The 19,202-nt window shown below is 50.1% G+C and overlaps 1 protein-coding gene across 1 annotated transcript in view; it reads right to left on the bottom strand.

Annotated features, from left to right (window-relative positions):
• LOC118795337 (insulin receptor-like) overlaps positions 1 to 19,202 on the bottom strand; it is a 74,262-nt gene that overhangs the window by 37,663 nt on the left and 17,397 nt on the right. The window contains exon 2 of the mRNA XM_036553758.1: positions 15,637 to 16,185. Coding sequence (XP_036409651.1) covers positions 15,637 to 16,185 — 549 coding nt within the window. The remainder of the gene's footprint in view (positions 1 to 15,636; positions 16,186 to 19,202) is intronic.

Below are 19,202 nucleotides of genomic sequence, written 5' to 3'. Positions count from 1 at the left end.
TTTTGTTTTTGGTACATTAAGATCATATTAGCGTCCCGCAAATGCGGGCTGGAACGTGGCAATGCTCTGGTTAGCAATTAAAATTCCCAACTCATGACAGGGAGACTGCATCCACTGGCCTGTGAATAAGTTCTCGGTGCCAAAGAAGAGCACCAAGGACAAGAGACAGAGATCTCTCTGATTTATACGGACCATTCAAAACACGCAAGGCTAAACTATCCAAAATGTGTAGGTTTACACCCTTATACAAATCAGTGCCACTCTGTACAACTGTAAAGCAATGCATAACCAATACTGCTTACAATTCAGAATCCTATGCTTTTTCTTACATAGAAAATGGGTGTTCATTTGTATATAAATCATACAGAATACAACTAGTGTTTACTGTTCAGGTGGTTTACAGGATACTGTACGACACTGTAAGAGAACACAAATCAGCTGGCCTGTCATTCAGAAATTGACTTAATTTGTGTTTAGAGAACCCCTATTGGTCAAACTCATATTGATGTCACACAGAAATTTGTGTGTAGACAGTCCGTATTGGTCAAACTCAAACGGCGATGTGACGCAGAAATCTGAGTGTGGAAAACCCCTATTGGTGGAAGTCCAACTGTGATGTCACACAGGAGCAATGCAGCGGCGATGCAGAAGAGAGCAGACCGCAGACATGCAGGTGCAGCTTCTCCCCCGCCCAGAGGAGCGCCAAGGCCAGAGCGTTCACACGCAACCCTGCCTCATCGCCACAGCCGGATCCTATAGGACACACCGCGCACAAATCCACATAACATCCGCAAAGCACGCCACAGCCATCAATCAGAGCGCAGACCAGCATCTGCTACCGCGGCGCAGACATGATCACGCCGCACGTGCACGCTCTCAGACAGGGCGCGCTGCATCCTGGGAGATTCTGAAGATGAGTCCCCCCCCCCCCTCCCCCGAGTCACCTGATCAAACAGTCACTGCTGTACACCAACCCCCCCGGTCACACACACACACCCCCTGCCTCACTGAACATTTCTCAGAGTTCCAGTACATGCCGTGCTGTCCCCTTATTCACTGAATCTCACTCCCAGTGGCAGGTGAGGACATTCCTCTGTTCTGAAGGACACAGAGGTCTCACCTTGTGTTTCCTTTTGACTTCTCGCGGGCGGGAATGTGTACGTACAGTGAGTGCTCCCTCCCTCATCTGGAATAGGGCTTTTTAATGGAGCGTGTCACCTGTGTCTGTTCATTCATTCCGGTCTGCGCGGTGGCACGCTCACGGGCACGCCCGCGGGGGGGGGGCGGCCACCTTCACCCCGGTTACATGAGCTGGGGGTCTGCCGTTCCGAGGGCCCCCCCAAATTCCAGCATGTCTGCATACCGCAGAGCTCAGCAGAGAGAGAGGGGGAAGGAGGGGAGGAGAGAGGGAGGGAGAGCGGTATAGAGACACACAAAGAGAAGAGAGGGGAGCGAGAGAGAGAAAGGGAGAGAAGACAGACAGAGAGACAGAGGCAGGGACACACACAAGATGAGACGGAAAAAGGAGGAGAGAGAGCAGGAAAGAGGAATATTATGTTTTTGTAAATTAACTGACTCTCCTGACATCATATATATATCAACAAAAACGATTTATCTTCACTGAACCCCCATGACGCTAGTCTGAACCAGTGATTCTTTTGAACCTGGTCATGCGGCACTTCTAATGTTGTGACTCCGTGTATGGCTTTCACTGGTGTTGTACTCTGCCTCACCTGTACGTCGTTTTGGACAAATGCAGAAATGTAAATTGAAATGGAAGACTATGAGAGGGGGACAGAGGAAACGAGAGGGGAAGCACGCGTATGACCCTTACAGTGAATATATCCATGCATCCCCACACGTACACATTTTCCTCTATTCTACATAGTTGCACATTGCTTTAACATTGTTTACACTATTGCTTTGGCAAGACTGCTCTCGTTTGTCCTGCCAACAAAGCGCCATTGAGCGGAGTGAGAGAGAGAGGAGACAGAGAGACAGAGAGAAAGGAAGTGAGAACACAGAGCCAGATGGAGGCCGAACAAACAGAGGGATGTGGAGAAGAGAACAAAAGCAATACAAAAAAGTCTTCCCTTCAGCACACGCTCCTATGGGGACAAGCAGCTCCCAGCACCCCAGCCAGCTCTGAGGGTGCACAATCACAGGGGTCCCAAATTCATTTTTAGGGGGTTGCGACGATAACAAAACCAATAAAACGATAAGGACAACATTCATTATATTATTATATTATTATTCATTATATTATTGGCATTTAGCAGACGCTCGTATTTAGAGCTTCTTACATATGTTGCAAGTTTTCCAATGTCTATTTATATGGCTGGATATTTACTGAGGTAACTGTGGGTTAAGTACCATGCCCAAGGGTAGAGCAGCAGTGCCTGAGCAGGGAATCAAACCGGCAACCTTTCGGTTACGAGCCCTGCTCCTTACCTCTACGCTACACTGCCGCCCCTGACAGAGGTGGTGATGGTGATGAAGGTTATGGCTAAGCTCTGACGGGCTGATTGACTGGCTGAGCTCCTTCTCGCTGACCCCACTGTGCCGAACGCCGCTCCGATCCAGTAAACAACTCCATTAGCCGAAGCAGCGCCGGTAATAGGCAATACTGCAAAAGCACGCAAACAACACGCACGCGTTCGCCCCCCGCTTCATTTACACCCCCTCCCCAACCCCCCAACCCCCCCCCCCCCGCATCACAGAATCGCGCTGCCGCCTCATCTAATTTCCCCATGAGCGGAATACAGGACGGCCAATAAAGTGCAGAGCCACTAGCCAGCCAGCCGCCAGCCCCCCCGCCTCGCAGGCTCGATGCGGAACGAGACACGCCGCGCACCCGCACACCTGAGCCCGGCGTTGGGGATAACGCACCACTGCGTAAACTTCCTGCACCCGGCGGCGCAATGTTCCTTCCGGTTACACTCCGCAGTCAGTCTTCATCTGCCTGCGCTTCGGGGATCCGGCAGGTCGGGCCGGCCCGAAACGGAGGGGCGAGGGGCGAGAGCGCTGACGCACAACACCGCCCCGCGGGCGGCCCGGTCTGTGATCATACGCGGGGCAGGAGGCAGCGGGAGGCGGACAGGAAAGCCGTTTATGACACCTGGAGGAGACGGATAGGCCCGATGGGCTTCATCTGCGTATCGCTATTGTTCACGACAGGGCGCGTGGTTAAATAAATAGCCATTCCCAGGATTTCCAAGGATAAGTGGTTTGTTGTTATTCGGGGGTGGTGGGAGGAGGCAATATCAATCCCAATCCCCCAGGAGCTGCCACCCTCCTGATCTCAGCTTCCTTGAATGTCCTTCAGCACCGTCTCTACTTGGAAACGAGGAAACTGCTCTGATTTCCCGCCCCCTCCCAAGAATCGAGTCACCCGAGGGTCACCGCTGCCAGAGGAGGGAGAGACGGTAACCTCCCCCCACCCCTGAACTCGAACCAGAGTAAACCAGCCACTCAGGGCCACGAGCAGACTCCCCCACCATCCCGGCCTAGCGAGGCCCATCAATGAGCAGTGCGTTCCCAGCATGCAGTGGGAATGTCCACCCTGAGTCTGAGATCCCGGATTCAGCCTTACTGCCACACTTTTTCTCCTGTTTTCAGCTGTACCAGCCAAAAGTTTGCACACACCTGATTAAGACAATGGGAAACATGCATTCAAAGATATCTTGATCTAAAAACTTACTCTTAAATGCTTGAAGTTTCTTTCTCAGAAAAATATAAATAGTGAAGTTGATGCCTATGTATGAATTTCTTTCCCAAAATAAATTATTTTTAAAAAAATATTTTTGGCTACTTTGAAGAATCTAAAATATAAGTTTTGATTTGGGTAACACCTTTTTCGGTAACTGCATAATTCCATTTCTGTTATTTCATAGTTTCAATGTCTTTACTATTTTTCTAAAATGTGGAAATGTGTCCATACTTCTGACTGGTACTGTAAGCGAGGTCCTGGCGTCCTGTGGCAGCAGTACAGAGCCCCCGCCTCTCCGGCAGGCACGGCGACAGCGATTCCTTTCTACCCGCCGTGCCCGCCGTGGCCGATCCATCGGTTCCGCAGGGGACGCGTCCTCGGTTCTCCGCAGGAGAGACGCATTCGCGGTCAGAGTCTTCCACCCTGCGTTCCGTCAGCAAATCTGTTAAAAGCGGAGGGACCTCCCAGAAGCCCCTGCACCGCTGCCCCACTCAGCCCCCCACTTACCGCTGTCAGCGCGAAAGTCCGCGTGCCTCTTACATCACAAAGACGCGCTTAAGAGGAACGAATAAAAGCGGGGGGGGGGGGGGGGCTTTCAAACGCACTTGTGTGGGTCAGCGCCCGGAGAAAGAGCGCCGAGATCGAGCAGCAGAGTGAGCAGCTAGGACCTCCTCGACAGATGAGGCGGGTGTGTGAAGTGCGGGGCAGGCCTTTCAAAATGCCTGAAATGCCAGGGATTCCGAGGTGAAGGTCTCTGCAGCGTGAAAGAGCAGCCTTACAGCTCAGAGACACCGGGCAGCGGCAGCACCAAGACAGGCTGACGGGAGCCAACAGCCAAACTCTGCCGGGTTTACACATAATCACTTCAACGTACAGCGATACACCGTTGTAGGGATTGGCATTTTCCACACCGCCCCTATTGTCGGCACATGATTATTTTCTCCCTTTCTGCTTGGAAAGATTTCCGCCATGTTGGTTGGCAACTGCTCCCCTTCCAGGGCAGGAATCTACCCGGGGTTTGGCAGGCAACCCGTGGACCCACCCCAAAATTGCTACGCAGTTCAGGTATGGAAAAATGATGCAACAGCCTTGGCACTGAGAGATCACACAGGGCAGGGAGAAAGTGTGGCCTCTGTTTGAGCGTGAAGATGCTCGCGGGATAGGTTTCACAGAGAGAAATCACAGAGGGTGTCAGAGAGAGATCACAGTGTGGCCTCTGTACTAGTGTGAAGATGCTTGTGGCACATGTGTCACAGAGAGATCACAGATAGTGTGTCAGAGAGAAATCATGGCATAGCCTCTGTACAAGTGTGATGACGCTCACTGCATACGTGTCATAGAGAAATCACAGCGTGGCCCCTGTCCAAGCATTAAGAGGCTCTTGGGATACATGTCACAGAGAGATCACAGACAGCGTCACACGGAGCTCACGGTGTGGCCTCTGTCGCTTACTCAGGGCTGAGCACACAGAGCCCTTTTGCTCCATCACTGCCGAACACATTTCCTCTGCCTCGCCGACATGACCTTCGTTAAAGACCGCTTTTCGACCCAGGTAATTATAATTGATCTGAGCCTTGTGTCCAACGATCAATTGTGTAACGTGGGCGGAATGCATAAGCACTTGAGCTTCAGTGGCTGAGCAACCAGCTTTAAATTTCAAAAACCCATTTCACATGACAGCCAGGGCTTTCCTATGAGTAAATAAACTTCAAGGAAAGCACTTGGTTGGACAACAATAAAATGATAGTTCTGCTGTGAACTACCAATATGTATTTCCATAAGTCTGTATTAAATTAAAAAATATTCAAATTCTAAACTTTTGTTGCAGTCTATACAGGGTATCTGGCATGTGGCTCAGACAGTTAGGGCGCCAATTCTGCCCGTTCATTTTGTTAACACGCTACGTCGTCGCCTGGTCACTGTCCTAACATAAAAGTGTTAACGCTGGGTGACCTTGCGCTTGGCCTGCTGGACCCCCGTGCCTCCAGGGTCCATTCATAACCTTCCAGGAGGAAGCCGCCTTACAATGCCAGGAAATAATTGGGGGAAAATGTTCTGTGAACGCTTTTAAAACAACCGCTCTTCCGTGCCAAGATGGACCTGGCGCCAGCGTTTCCTCTCCAAGCGCGGAGCTCGTAGCGTGGTGGCAGTGGTGGGATGACCTGCCCCTGTGCTCCACACGACCTGTGTACACACCACCTCTTTCATCACGGTCACTCCCACTTCATTACCCCTGTTGCCGAGCAGCATACAAAAACAAGAAACGTCAACACAAACACCTCCCCCCCTACCCACCTACCCTCCAAAGCTCGTTTCGTAACGCTTATCGCTGGCCGTTTTGTGCACCCGTAAGCCGCCCTCCAACCCCCGGACCCCTGATTGCGGGGCGGATGGGTGCAGCTCATTGGGGAAAGCACCTTCTGATCCTCTCCCAGCAGCTCCTTGCTCCCATGACCTCTGCCAGAGGAGGGCCGCCTGACCTCACTGCCTCACCGCATTAAGGTTACTGCTCTTCTGTAAATTCTTACCTGTGGCGGCTTCTTCCACCTGAAACCTAAACAGTATATCACGTAAAACGGGAGGTTGCTTGAGCTACAAAGAAGGTTTTGAGAACCCAGCCCAGCAAAGTTCCAAGTTAAAGGGAACTGAAAAAATAACGCTCCATAACTGGAGATACTTACAGGCAAGAGAGAACAGCACTGAAACTTAGAACTGGTTTTCACACAACATGCTGAAAAATTTTCAATTCTTCAAATACATGCTATAGAAAAGTGTTTTATATCCTCCAGCACGAGCATTACAGTACAGTGCATTATTTTTAAGACCATATTGAGAGTCGTTATCTAGGCCTTGCAACTGACCATAATGCATGTTCCTGTTATCATTCAGCAAGAATGTAAGAAGTTCTAAGCGAATTCTACAGGGGGAATTTCTACACTACACTGCGTGTTCAGTGATGTATAAAATTGTGGTACAGACAGCCAAAAACACAGCTGAATGAGACTCTCAAAATGAGTGGACAAAGAGCTCAGGTAAGAGAGCGCTGATATCATTAACGGTCACGTGTGTTTCATACTCAAGCTGACAACTGGTCTTTAGGTAACACTAAAACAAAACAAAAAAACCTCTTAGCGACAGCGGCCTTCAAATGCGGGGCTGTTAACTCCTAATCCTTTTGCTGATTTGTTTTTGTTCTGTTTTGGCAACCACGGTTGTGATCGCACGACAATGCTTTTTACGACCACAACAACCGGCACCACGGCGCGGCGTGGGGAGGAGGAAGAGGAAGAGGAAGGGGAAGCTCGTAAATCAGCCGATAAAGCCTCCGGGAGGGTTCATTTCAGGAAGCCCAAGTTCAAGAGCTGGCAGGACACTCAAAGTCGGCGCCTTCACGCCCTGATTGTCGGCCCTCTCACGGACGGACGGAGCTCAAAGCTCCCAAACCAAAGTTCGCCTGCGAACGGCTGTGTTTGCGACGGCCGCGTGTAAAAGACACACATGGGAGCTATTGTTTCATTCACAATAATACCAGCGGATGCAACCAGGGCATTTAACCGGAGTCTGAGGGCCCCACACGTCACACACCCATAATGTACTGCACCATCCCTCCACACACAGCATCCCTCTCTTACAGCAGTATGGTCCTCATGTACCCGTCACGACTGTGTCACGGCAGTGACAATGGGGCTGCTCTATGGATTGGTCCATGAGTACTGAGGGATTCTACCCCACTAGGGCTAGTATAACTGGTAAAATGAAACCACGGAGGCTGACCCGGCTGGGTGGCCATGCAGCAGATGTAACCTCACATGGTCTCACCACCGGTGGTGTGGATGACACCACTGACTACAATAAACTGAAACTTTTTTTTACCTCGAACACAGAGAGATCACCCACTGGTATGGAAGCCTTGTTGGGCCATTTTATGCTGAGTGCTGCCAGGTTCTCCCCTTCCTGAGGACAGGGTCTGCACAGACTTTAGTGCACTGAGCATGTGGAGGTCCTGTTTAAGGCCAGGCTTTAGGACACCGTGCATGTGGAGGTCCTGTTTAAGGCCAGGCTTTAGGACACCGTGCATGTGGATGGTGCATGTGGAGGTCTTGTTTAAGGTCAGGCTTTAGTGCACTGAGCATGTGGAGGTCCTGTTTAAGGTCAGGCTTTAGTGCACAGAGCATGTGGAGGTCCTGTTTAAGGCCAGGCTTTAGGACACCGTGCATGTGGAGGGTGCATGTGGAGGTCCTGTTTAAGGCCAGGCTTTAGGACACCGTGCATGTGGAGGTCCTGTTTAAGGCCAGGCTTTAGGACACCGTGCATGTGGAGGGTGCATGTGGAGGTCCTGTTTAAGGCCAGGCTTTAGGACACCGTGCATGTGGAGGTCCTGTTTAAGGTCAGGCTTTAGTGCACTGAGCATGTGGAGGTCCTGTTTAAATCTCTTAGCTAAAGAATGGATGTTAAGACTAGGACCCCAAGGCTGCAGCTGACGTCACTACTTATGACACCCGAGACCGCAACAGCATCGCATAAGAAAGAGGAGACGCCTCCATTACAAACCAACGTTCCACTGGGAGGAAACCGCACGGCACAAAGACACACCAGTCTGCAGATTCTGTGCCAATCACTTAACTCTGCCGTCAATAGCAGGCCTGTAACAGTGTGCAACAGCCAGAGAATCCATCCACGCAGATGCAGTCTTTTTTCCAAAGACGCAGTTTCCCTGACGTCTATGGCTTCACACCGAAAGCCATCGGCGTCACTCCACTGACACGTCCTTAAGAGTAAGGCTGAGAAAAGACCGTCGAGCTGCGGGATCAGCCATCGACTACATAAAATATAATAACCTGCAAGCATCACTCAAGCAGTAACGGCGGATTATGATGGACAGACTGTTGGCGTTCCGTTTGCACTGTGTCTTATTGAAATTCTCCTCCAATATTACTGTCTTGACTACAGGAAGCAGGACACTGTAAAAGGTTGGAATTTTTAATAGAGGCGGATTGTGCGCTTATTTCAGCACATAAAATTTACTACACTCAACCATTTCACATAAAGATGAGGAAAAAGACTCAACCGATTCGGCGCGTCGCCTTTGTCAGTGAAACAGCGTTATTCTTTTGGCAGGCTTTTAACAGCTGTAGCCACTACAGCACTAACGCACTGCTGCCATTAAGGCTGAATAGAGAAATGCCAAACTATGTAAATAAGTGCTTTTAAGAGCTGCCATTGATGACGGGGGACACACACCCAGGGCAGTCCGCCTGTAGTGAATGGCACATTGTGACTGCATGCTGCTCTGATCAGGTCAGCGGTTCACACGCCGAGGGCCAACACAGCAGCGTTTAAAGCCCATTCCGAAAAAATTAAAAATGAAAGGCCGAGGCTTTTGTTGCTAATCGGATGCAATCGGTGTCCTCTAACGTAAACCCGGCCCTCTGCCGGGGGGGGGTCATGGCCTGTCTGTGTGTGCCTCGCTCTTATGCGATGATAACGATGATTGTTTTAAAGAGTGTAAAAGCGAATGCGCCCGGGAGCAATGTGTTCATTCATAAACCCGGCCAGCGGGACAGAGCACGCAGGGAGTCACAGGGAGTCTCGTTTGTGCGTTCCGGCAGGCCCCTCCCCCATTCGTGGCAGGCCTGTCACTCACCACAGGGCCCCGCACCCTCCCACAGAGGCTTCGCGCTGCACTCCTGTACCCTGCCCGGGGACGACAGACGAAAATGAGCTCATGACCTAACTCTGAAACGGAACGCAACATGCCAGTGTTCATCCCACAGAGCTGTCAGAGCCCCCCAGACCCCCCCCCCCCCCCCCCCCCCCCCTCCACCAGTGAGGCGCTCATTTCTTGAGCACAAACAGACCTGAGGATAAGGCTTGTCATTATTGTGTGGCAGAAGTGTGTGAATCATGTGTCCGCTGGGGTTCTGGGGGGAGAGAAGGTTCCGGGTTTTCGTGGCACTGCCGTGTAGAGTGCCACGCTCTCCGAAACCGCTGTGGTCACAGGGTGAGGACCGCAGCACACGGGGGACTGCACAGAACACACCACAGCAGCCGGCGCGTCATCCTGTGGTTTCAGGACCACCGCCTCACACGGAGCTGGAGGGATCCTGCCTACTCTGCTGGGAGGAGAATACGAGGGGAAGCTCACCAGCAACGCGCAGAAACACACACACACACACACACACACACACACACACACCCAGATACACACACGCACACAGATATACACACACCCAGATACACACACGCACACAGATACACACACATACACACCCATCTACACACCCACACACACACACACACATACACACACACACACCCAGATACACACACGCACAGATACACACACATACACACCCATCTACACACCCACACACACACACACACATACACACACACACACCCAGATACACACACGCACACAGATACACACACATACACACCCATCTACACACCCACACACACACACACACATACACACACACACACACACACACACACACACACACACCCAGATACACACACGCACACAGATACACACACATACACACCCATCTACACACCCACACACACACACACACATACACACACACACACACACACACACACACCCAGATACACACACGCACACAGATACACACACACCCAGATACACACACGCACACAGATACACACACATACACACCCATCTACACACCCACACACACACACACACACACATACACACACACACACCCAGATACACACACACACACACACATATACACACATGCACACCCAGATACACACACATACACACCCACCTACACACACACACACACACACACACACACACACACACCCAGATACACACACTCACACAGATACACACACATACACACCCACCTACACACCCACACACACACACCCACACACACATACACACACATACACACCCAGATACACACACACACACACACATATACACACACACACACATATACACACACGCACACCCAGATACACACACGCACACAGATACACACACACATGCACACAGATACACACACATACACACCCACCTACACACACACACACACACCCACACAGACATATACACGCACACAGAACCACACATACACACATGCACACAGATACACCCAGACACACACACTCACAGAGACAGACAGACACACGTAGAGATACGGACTCACACAGAGACTCACACAGAGACAGACACACACACACACGCATACACACACACACACACACGCAAACGTGTATCTTGGGAGTGAGGGCTGTGTTTGTGACAGAGTTTCTGTGATCATCCATCGGATGACAGCGCGGTTTACCAATGCTCTGTTTCACTCGACTCCCCCTGTAGTCATACTGCAGTAACAGCCTAGGCTGGACTCGCACTGTGGTCTCCTTCAGTACAGGGTACTCATGGAGATACTTATGAATCTCCATCACTGGACATTTCTTTTCACTTCAGAGCTTCACTTCAGTGAGTGTGAGGCGAGAATCTGGCAGAGCAGAGGATGATGGGGGGGGAGGCGGGGCTAAGGTGAGAGACGCAAAGGTGAGGGACAGCATGAACTCAGGGGGCTGAATCCACCAATCACAACAAGCTTTGAATCCTTCTGCCCGCACTGACTGATCCGGGATCAACGTGAACAACCTCAGCCACAAAATGATGAAAAATGACACTGATCCAGAGTCAGGTCTTAGGGGCAGCATCTTACGCATAGCCCTGCCATAAGCTGGGGTGAAAACACAACATAAAAGTTAGTACCGCATGTCGATCTCAGCCTCGCAAGATCAGCACTGACTTTGGCTAAAGAGTGACATTAGCACTGCACAATAATGTCAAAGCAGAAGATCCACCCTCAGACCACACAAGGAGCCTGGGTGTGATTTCTGGCACAAAGGCAAACGTTCCGCTCGGACTCGAGAGCCACGGTGCCGAATATCAGGTACTTCCCAGGTTCAGAATCACGAAACTTTCCGATTCTAAAAATAACAACGAAAACACTTCAAGGAACCTCTGGGGACGTCTGAGATGAGAGAGAGAGTGATAAGTATGCAAAAAACAAAGAAGAAGGGGCCATTTTGCCGGAGAGGAGTACAGATTCAGCTCAGCCTCGACAGAGGAGCTGTTCAGCTCTGAGTCCCATTACAATCGGATGATGGAAATAGGACAGGCTTGGTAGTAACAGAGCCCACATCACAGCCCGGAAATAAACCCCAGGCTTCAAGCCATAAAAAAGAGCGTAAACTCTGAGGGTCTGATGTTTCAAAACAACACCACCCTACCCACCCGCACCTGCAGACGACGCTTTCTTGTCGAATTTGACGTAAGAATGACACCCCCAGGATGCACTCTGGGATGCCCCCCCCCCCCCCCCCCCGCTCAGTGCACCAACCAGCCGTGCCAGAACAGAAAGGGTTAAACTCAACGAAAACACGCAGCCTTCAGGCAGGGGTGAACTTTGACCTGGAAAGCAGCCTGTTGCGCAAGAGCCGAAGTCTGCGCAGCTGAAGAGGGAGCTGTGAGCCAGGAAAGCTGCGCAGATTCTCACCGTCTGCCACCGCTGGCTTCCGATCAGGTGCCTGAACACACATTAAGCCAGATGCAAAACAAAAATGAGTTTTATTACACCCCCCACCCCCCTTCTCACCTTAGAGGAATATAAAGCAACAATATCTGCCCGAGGAACCAGCCAACATACATATCTATCCCTTACACATCTGCCAGAATGGAAACTCTGACACAGACTCAAGCGTCGCCATAACAAGTTTATACTGCACACTGGAACAGTAACGTTATAAATGTCATATCTTGTTTGTTTGGGTTTGGTTTTCTTATCGTAATCAGCCAGACGCACAAGTTTTGAAGATGAAAAATGAAAACATGAAAAATGAAAAAATGAAGCCAGCACAGCGCAGACTTGAAAGGGCAAACATGTTTTTTTTTTCTGAGCGGCGTTTGAATGTTTCAGTTTCATGCTATGGGCGTGAAGAGAATGCCGATCTGAAAACACTCACGGTTTGATGGAAAAAAAAAGAATGTTTTCTTTAGATGTAGCTGCAAAATGACATTTAGGTTAACAGCCAATGGCAAATGACAAAAGGCAGGTGGAGCTGTCGGTGAGATGAAGCTGAAGGCTAGCATTCAGCGCCTCCGGCAGCGTTCTGACCTGGCTTGGAGCCCCTCTTACAGGAACAGCTAGTTTGGTGTTCTGAGCCTGCTATACAGCCCCTCTGAGGGGAACAGCCACAGTTTGGTGTTCTGAGCCTGCTATACAGCCCCTCTGAGGGGAACAGCCACAGTTTGGCGTTCTGAGCTTGCTATACAGCCCCTCTGAGGGGAACAGCCACATTTTGGTGTTCTGAGCCTGCTATACAGCCCCTCTGAGGGGAACAGCCACAGTTTGGCGTTCTGAGCCTGCTATACAGCCCCTCTGAGGGGAACAGCCACATTTTGGCGTTCTGAGCCTGCTATACAGCCCCTCTGAGGGGAACAGCCACAGTTTGGCGTTCTGAGCCTGCTTTGGTTAGAGGCTCTGAGGCTACTGTGCAGCGCATACAGAGCTTCTGCTCAAAGTACAGCAACCTTGCGGAACAAACGCAGGGACCGTGCGTGACAGTAAATACACTTTACGTGTTCCGACACAGTGCTTTCCGCCACCACATGGGGGCGAATCGGAAAACTCAAACGAGGTCACCCTCAGCACAGTGTGCCACTGCCCCTGAAGGGGCCGCCCCCAAACTCTGCACTGCGCCTCTTATCTGCCTGGCGGTAACTCTAGGCCGCCTGCGCGTGTGCCGGTCGAACGTCAGACCCGCCGATGCTCCATGGGGGTCATCTGGCATTCATTAACGCGGCGGAGACCCCGCACCTCTCCGCTCATGACATTTCCAGAGAAGCGGAGGAGGAGAGATCCTTCCTCTCGCCTCACACGCCACCCACCCACACGCTCCTTTCGGGGGGCTCAGGGTGTCTGCACTTTCTGTCCCGGGATGTCTGTGACGGGGGGGGGGGTTGGGATGCCAGGAGGAGTACAGACTACATCTGTACTAAGTGCTGACAGAGCTGCCGTAAACGCCGGACTATGACATCTCCCACAGTCCCAGTCTGAAGGGATGGAATGAATACACCAACATGAATGTGCCGAACCTGTGCCAAAGATTTTCAGCAGGTTTCTTATTTTCCACTTAGCCGTTAAGACACTTGCACAACAACACGCAACTCCGTCCAGTTTACCTAGCCTAGAGGACACACAGAAATTCACACACTGTCTTACAGATAAAACGGTTTGATTCATTCTTTTAAGCGTCTGAGTCATTCGTAAACAACCACACTGTCCTAACCCGAGGGGCTTACCATGAAGGAAAGGACAAAAGAGATCATCCGTTCCAGTCGAAAACGTGACAGCGTTTTCACAGAAAGAGGAAATTTATTTTTTTTATCAAGTGAAATAATTGCACAATGTTTGCAAGACAAGTTGCTGCGTGTGTTCATGAAATAACAGTTTGTGGTGGGGGGGGCCAGAAAATGTGGTGAAGCTGACCTTGGTTAAATAAAGTTCTGAGGGTTGTTCTGCAACGTGTTAAAAACAAAGGAAACCGCAAAAGACGATAAAGTCACGCTGTGCCGTAGCGTCCGCCTTCAGCGTGTGTGTGGAAAGTGGAGCGCTGGTGCGGAGGACGGTGGGAGGTCACGTGGAGCGTGCCATGTGTTGCGTAATGAAGCCCTCAGAAGATGTTTTCGCCATGCCTGCACTCCGTCTGGCGTTTCCGCGCTCGAACCTGGGGGTCAAGCGTCTGCGGCGTGTGTGTGCGCGCGTGTGCGTGCGTGCGTGCAATGAAGGGATCGCAGAGGAGGAAACGCGATTTGAGCAGGAGGAAGGAGACCCGCACTCCCCTCCAGAGCCTCACCTCGCCTGGCGGACATGTGCAGGCCGTCAGTCACACCCCCCCACCCCTCCCGGCTCACAGAGAGGAGGACTGCATCATGCCCTGGAACATGGCTCCGTCTTTGACACACAACACCTAGCCTACTGAACTGCGGCTGGTCACACCCTGTGACCCTCAGGAGTGCCAGTAAGGCAATGGCCATGCCAGCGAGGCGACAACGCAGCCTCCTCCACCCGCCACGCGGAAAACGCTGTCCGCTTCCCCAACCCTGCACCGCCTCACCACCTCGCCGTCTCTCTCCATCCACACCGCCTCACCGCGTCACTGTCTGTCTCTCCTCTTCCTGTGAACTAACGTTAACTGCGGTTACCTAAGACCCGGGAGGTCACCTTGTGTCTCCAATGCTGACAGAAAACAGGAAGTTATATAAACTGAATTACAGAATCAAAACCAAAATAAACAATCATAAAAAAACAAGACGGTACATTACGACGATCTGGCAATCTAATTTGTACGCGGATTGCGTAACATTTTAAATAACGCTATTTTCCTACTTCTTCCCCTCAGACTTGCCAGCAGCGTGTGTTTCCCATCAGCTTCCTCAGTGCTTCAGAGGACTGCAGACTCAGCTTCAGACTGAGGAGAAACCCCTGTCCCCTCATGGCACCCAGATACCTCAGACTGCTATGACAATACAGCAACAACCTCTGTATGAGGGGCCTCCAGTTCAGTTCGTTTAAACTGAAGCCAACACGGCCGAAGGCACAGCCTGCCCTAACCCTGAGCCACTGGGCTCCATTCAACGCAAGGGTGATATCTGAACACAGGTTTAAAATGGACCGGGGCAGCAATATATAAAAAAATGAATAAATAAAAAAAAACAAAAACAAACAGATCTCCCAGACACAGCAGTACGACCCTCAGTGCCTAAGCCATTTCACCTTATCTACAGTCCAAGCCTCAAACACCCCCCCCCCGTAAAACAGCACATTAAAACCGTTAGAAGGCGCATAGGGATAAAGGCCACTCACTCCTCTGGCAGTGGTACTGGCTCCAGCACCTCTCGCTGAAGTGGCCGTTGATGGTGGTGGGGAGGCAGCTGCACTTGCCCTTGGCCGCCCCGGGGCAGACGTCGCCGCACTCCCGGTCGTTCTTGTTGGCGACGATGTAGTTGTCCTCCACCGAGTCCAGGATCTTGGACCAGTCGAGGGTGGACAGGTAGCAGAGGTCGGGGTTCTTCTCGATGCGCACGGCGCCGCGGGTGATGTTCATCAGGCTGCGCAGGCCGATGTCCTTCAGCTGCAGCATCTCGAACAGCACCAGGGCGTAGTTGAAGAAGAGGTTGTTCCCCCGGATGACCGTGAGGTTGGGGAAGAGGTCACGCAGGCTCTCCAGGCCGTACACGCGGAAGAGCAGCAGGTAGTCGGTGACCACCGTCAGCCGAGGGAAGCTGAGGCCGCGGAAGTCCTCCGGCTTGGTCTTGAACATCAGCAGGATCTTCAGGTGGCCCTCGATCACCGTGCAGTTCTCCAGCGTCCGCATGTTGGTGACGTTGTTGCGGATGTCCTTGCTCGGGCAAACTGTGGAGGGGCAGAAGAAACCAACATGTCAGCCTGGATGCGCATACTGTCTGTATCAAAGATCAAAATTAATCTACCACTACTTGCATCCACTAGATGCGACCTACAGCTGCCTTTGAGGACAATTAACTCTGAACCTTCCCACACACAACAAGCAGTTCCCCAGGAGCAAACGCCTGAAGCTGAGAAAACAGAAGAGCTGCTACAGGTGTACTGATGCTGTGACTTACATTTCATCAGACTTTTTGAACAAAATGGAAGCCCATCCCAGAACCCCTTTTGCAAATAAACAGTATATTCCTGAAAAATCTGGTTCTTGTCCCTTTATGTATAATGGTTTTCAATCTGTTAATTCTTTTCAACTCATTACTTCAGTTACCAGACAAAGAGTTAAACAACATGAGCAGGCAGTTGTTCTGTGTTCTGAACAAAACCCAGATAAACCAATCATGTACAAATCAGTCTTGTAAGGGCCAATTACTTGGGTGCTCCTGGTGAGCCTACGAACTGCTTCTTCTGGTTTTATTTTCAAATCTTTATGATCTCCTTTCACCACCAGGTAAACTACTGTTATCACTTTTTTATAATTTTTCTTAAAACAGCCCTAAGAAACAGAATGCATCAGACAAACAGATACTCGTGACAGGCTCACAGAGTCACCTGCCTACAGGTAAACTGAAGCACATCAATCAAGTTACTGCATCATTAAACAAGACTCTTCAGAATATAATTTATAGCCTTTTTTTCATCCCCTTCTCCTTCCCATAAAGCTGCACAGCTCCTCCTTCTTACATCCCCAAAAATACTCCCCACCCCTAAATAACGCCTGTCCTGTAAACCCGTACCGATTTTACGCAGAGGAGCATTTCTACAAAAGAAATGACACAAATCTTAATGGGCAGGACAAAGACCCTTGTGTCCTGGGTGGACGATGAATTAGAATGGGTTACTCTAAAAACAGTTCTGCAAAAGACAGCGGCACACTGAAGGCTCTTTGAGAGGAAAAATGAGAACAGGAAGTGACTGAGGAGGAGAGAATGAAAGTGAGAACGATACTGATACATTCAAAAATGTTTGAGAAAAAAAAAAAGACAGCTGTTGCTACTGGTAAACCAAAGTAACTGTTTTTTGCCAGACATATCTAAGGGAACCCCTGAGAGGGAAGGCTGTGCTCGCCATAGGCCAGGCCCCCAGCCCGTAAGGCCTTAATTATGTTTTATTATACACATCACGTTGCGTATTATCATACGGCACAGTGCGGGCCTGCTGCAAGCCGTGGGCTGCCCAGGTGGGCGGCGCTGACGGGGTCAAAGGTCAGAGCTAAACCAGCCATCTTCCAGGAAAAAGCAGGACCGCACATTCACCCCGGAGTGTGCGGTGTTCGGCTCACCAACACCAGCGTTAATGACACTCTGCAGCGGCAAAGAGAAAGGCCGGAAAAGAACGAACGACCGCTCTCAGCTCAAACCTTTCATTCAGGGTGTCGCTAAATAACAACCCGGGACGTGTGCACATCCTGGGAAAAAAAGCAGGCCTCTCCACCCCGAGCAAATATGAGCTACATATCTGTCATCCCTGGGAGGATTCCTGCCCCGGGCCATTCAGCAAGCACCTCACAAGATGGTGTGTGGGCAGGCAGTATGACTAGGAATTTCAGATTTAAGGCCAAGATTCACAAAAACTCTAATTACAGCTTAAAAGCACACATGATAGCAGATGATTCAAATAAACAAAATTTGAAAGTCATGGTTGACCTTAAAAAAAAAATAAATAAAATAAATTTAATACAAAAACTTGGGTGATCTGAGTGCAACATGACTTTCAAGACCACAGCAGAGAAGGTTACAGCAGAAACGACCTGTCAAATACAGGAAATCAGTCGAATATATGATTTGGGCTTTACATTACATTTACATTAAATTAATGTAATTTAGCAGACGCTCTCATCCAGAGCGACAGGAGGTTACAATTTTATTGAGTGAGTTATTGACTGAGGTAATGATGGGTTAAGTCCCTTGCCCAAGGGTATGACAGCATTGCCCTAGTGGGGAACTGAACCGGCAATGAGCTCTGTTCCTTAACACTACGCCACATTACTGTCACTGTAAACTCTACACTTGACAGCTACAGTAGGATATTCAGCAGGGAAAACGGACAGCACAGGGGTGCTTCGAGGAGCCAGGGGTTTAGGCAGCCTCAGTGACCAGGCACCTACAGCTTGACACTCATAGTAAGTTGGGCCTCCAACACTCCATTACCTTCAAAGGACCAGAAAGATGATATGGTTTCACTGAGGGTCATGGGACACCACCTCATCATTTATTATCGTGATGGCGATAATGATGATGACTTCAACAGCTGCAACCTCCCACCTAAACTCCAAAAATCTGTTTATTCATAGTCATTTTTTTTACCTATGCTGTAATCAGAAGGCCTCCCACTCAATCAACTGCTGCAGAAGCCAAAAGATCCCCACATTGCAGAAATGAAGACCATGTAGTCGAGCGCCTCACCTTAAAATTTCACACCAGACAGTAACCAGCAACATGAAGGACGCACTTGCAACTCCAGGTAAGTTCGGCCAGGTACCATAAGCAATACACACAAGACCCTATAACCGATTACTCAGACATTCAATTACTCAAATGTCCAACAATGAGATTACTAATCAATTACTCATATGGGCATTCAGAAACCTGCATAGTCTCTAGCGTGAATCTCTTTCCTATCAATTTACTAGTAATGCACGTTCCTCTAGCCAAAAAAAAATGAAAACAGGAAATTGGCAGTTACAAAAAACATAGCAGTGATAAAATCACCAAAGTGCTCTGAGATGCAAACACCTGCTGCCCACAGCCAAACTCCTGGGCTTTGTCAAGAAAAGTAAAAGGGAAAAAAAAAAAAAAAAAACTACATAACATTTTATAGAACGGTCTTACTGAAAATGCAGAAAATTCATTCAGGCATGAACTGAAATGGATTAACTGGGTTTCACTGTTTTGGTGTCCGCTAAGTGT

The sequence above is a fragment of the Megalops cyprinoides genome, chromosome 20 (genome assembly GCF_013368585.1).
Source record: "Megalops cyprinoides isolate fMegCyp1 chromosome 20, fMegCyp1.pri, whole genome shotgun sequence".
NCBI classification, from domain to species: Eukaryota; Metazoa; Chordata; class Actinopteri; order Elopiformes; family Megalopidae; genus Megalops; species Megalops cyprinoides.
Note: the sequence above shows the minus strand (reverse complement) of the source record. Positions and strands in the feature narration are given on the sequence as shown.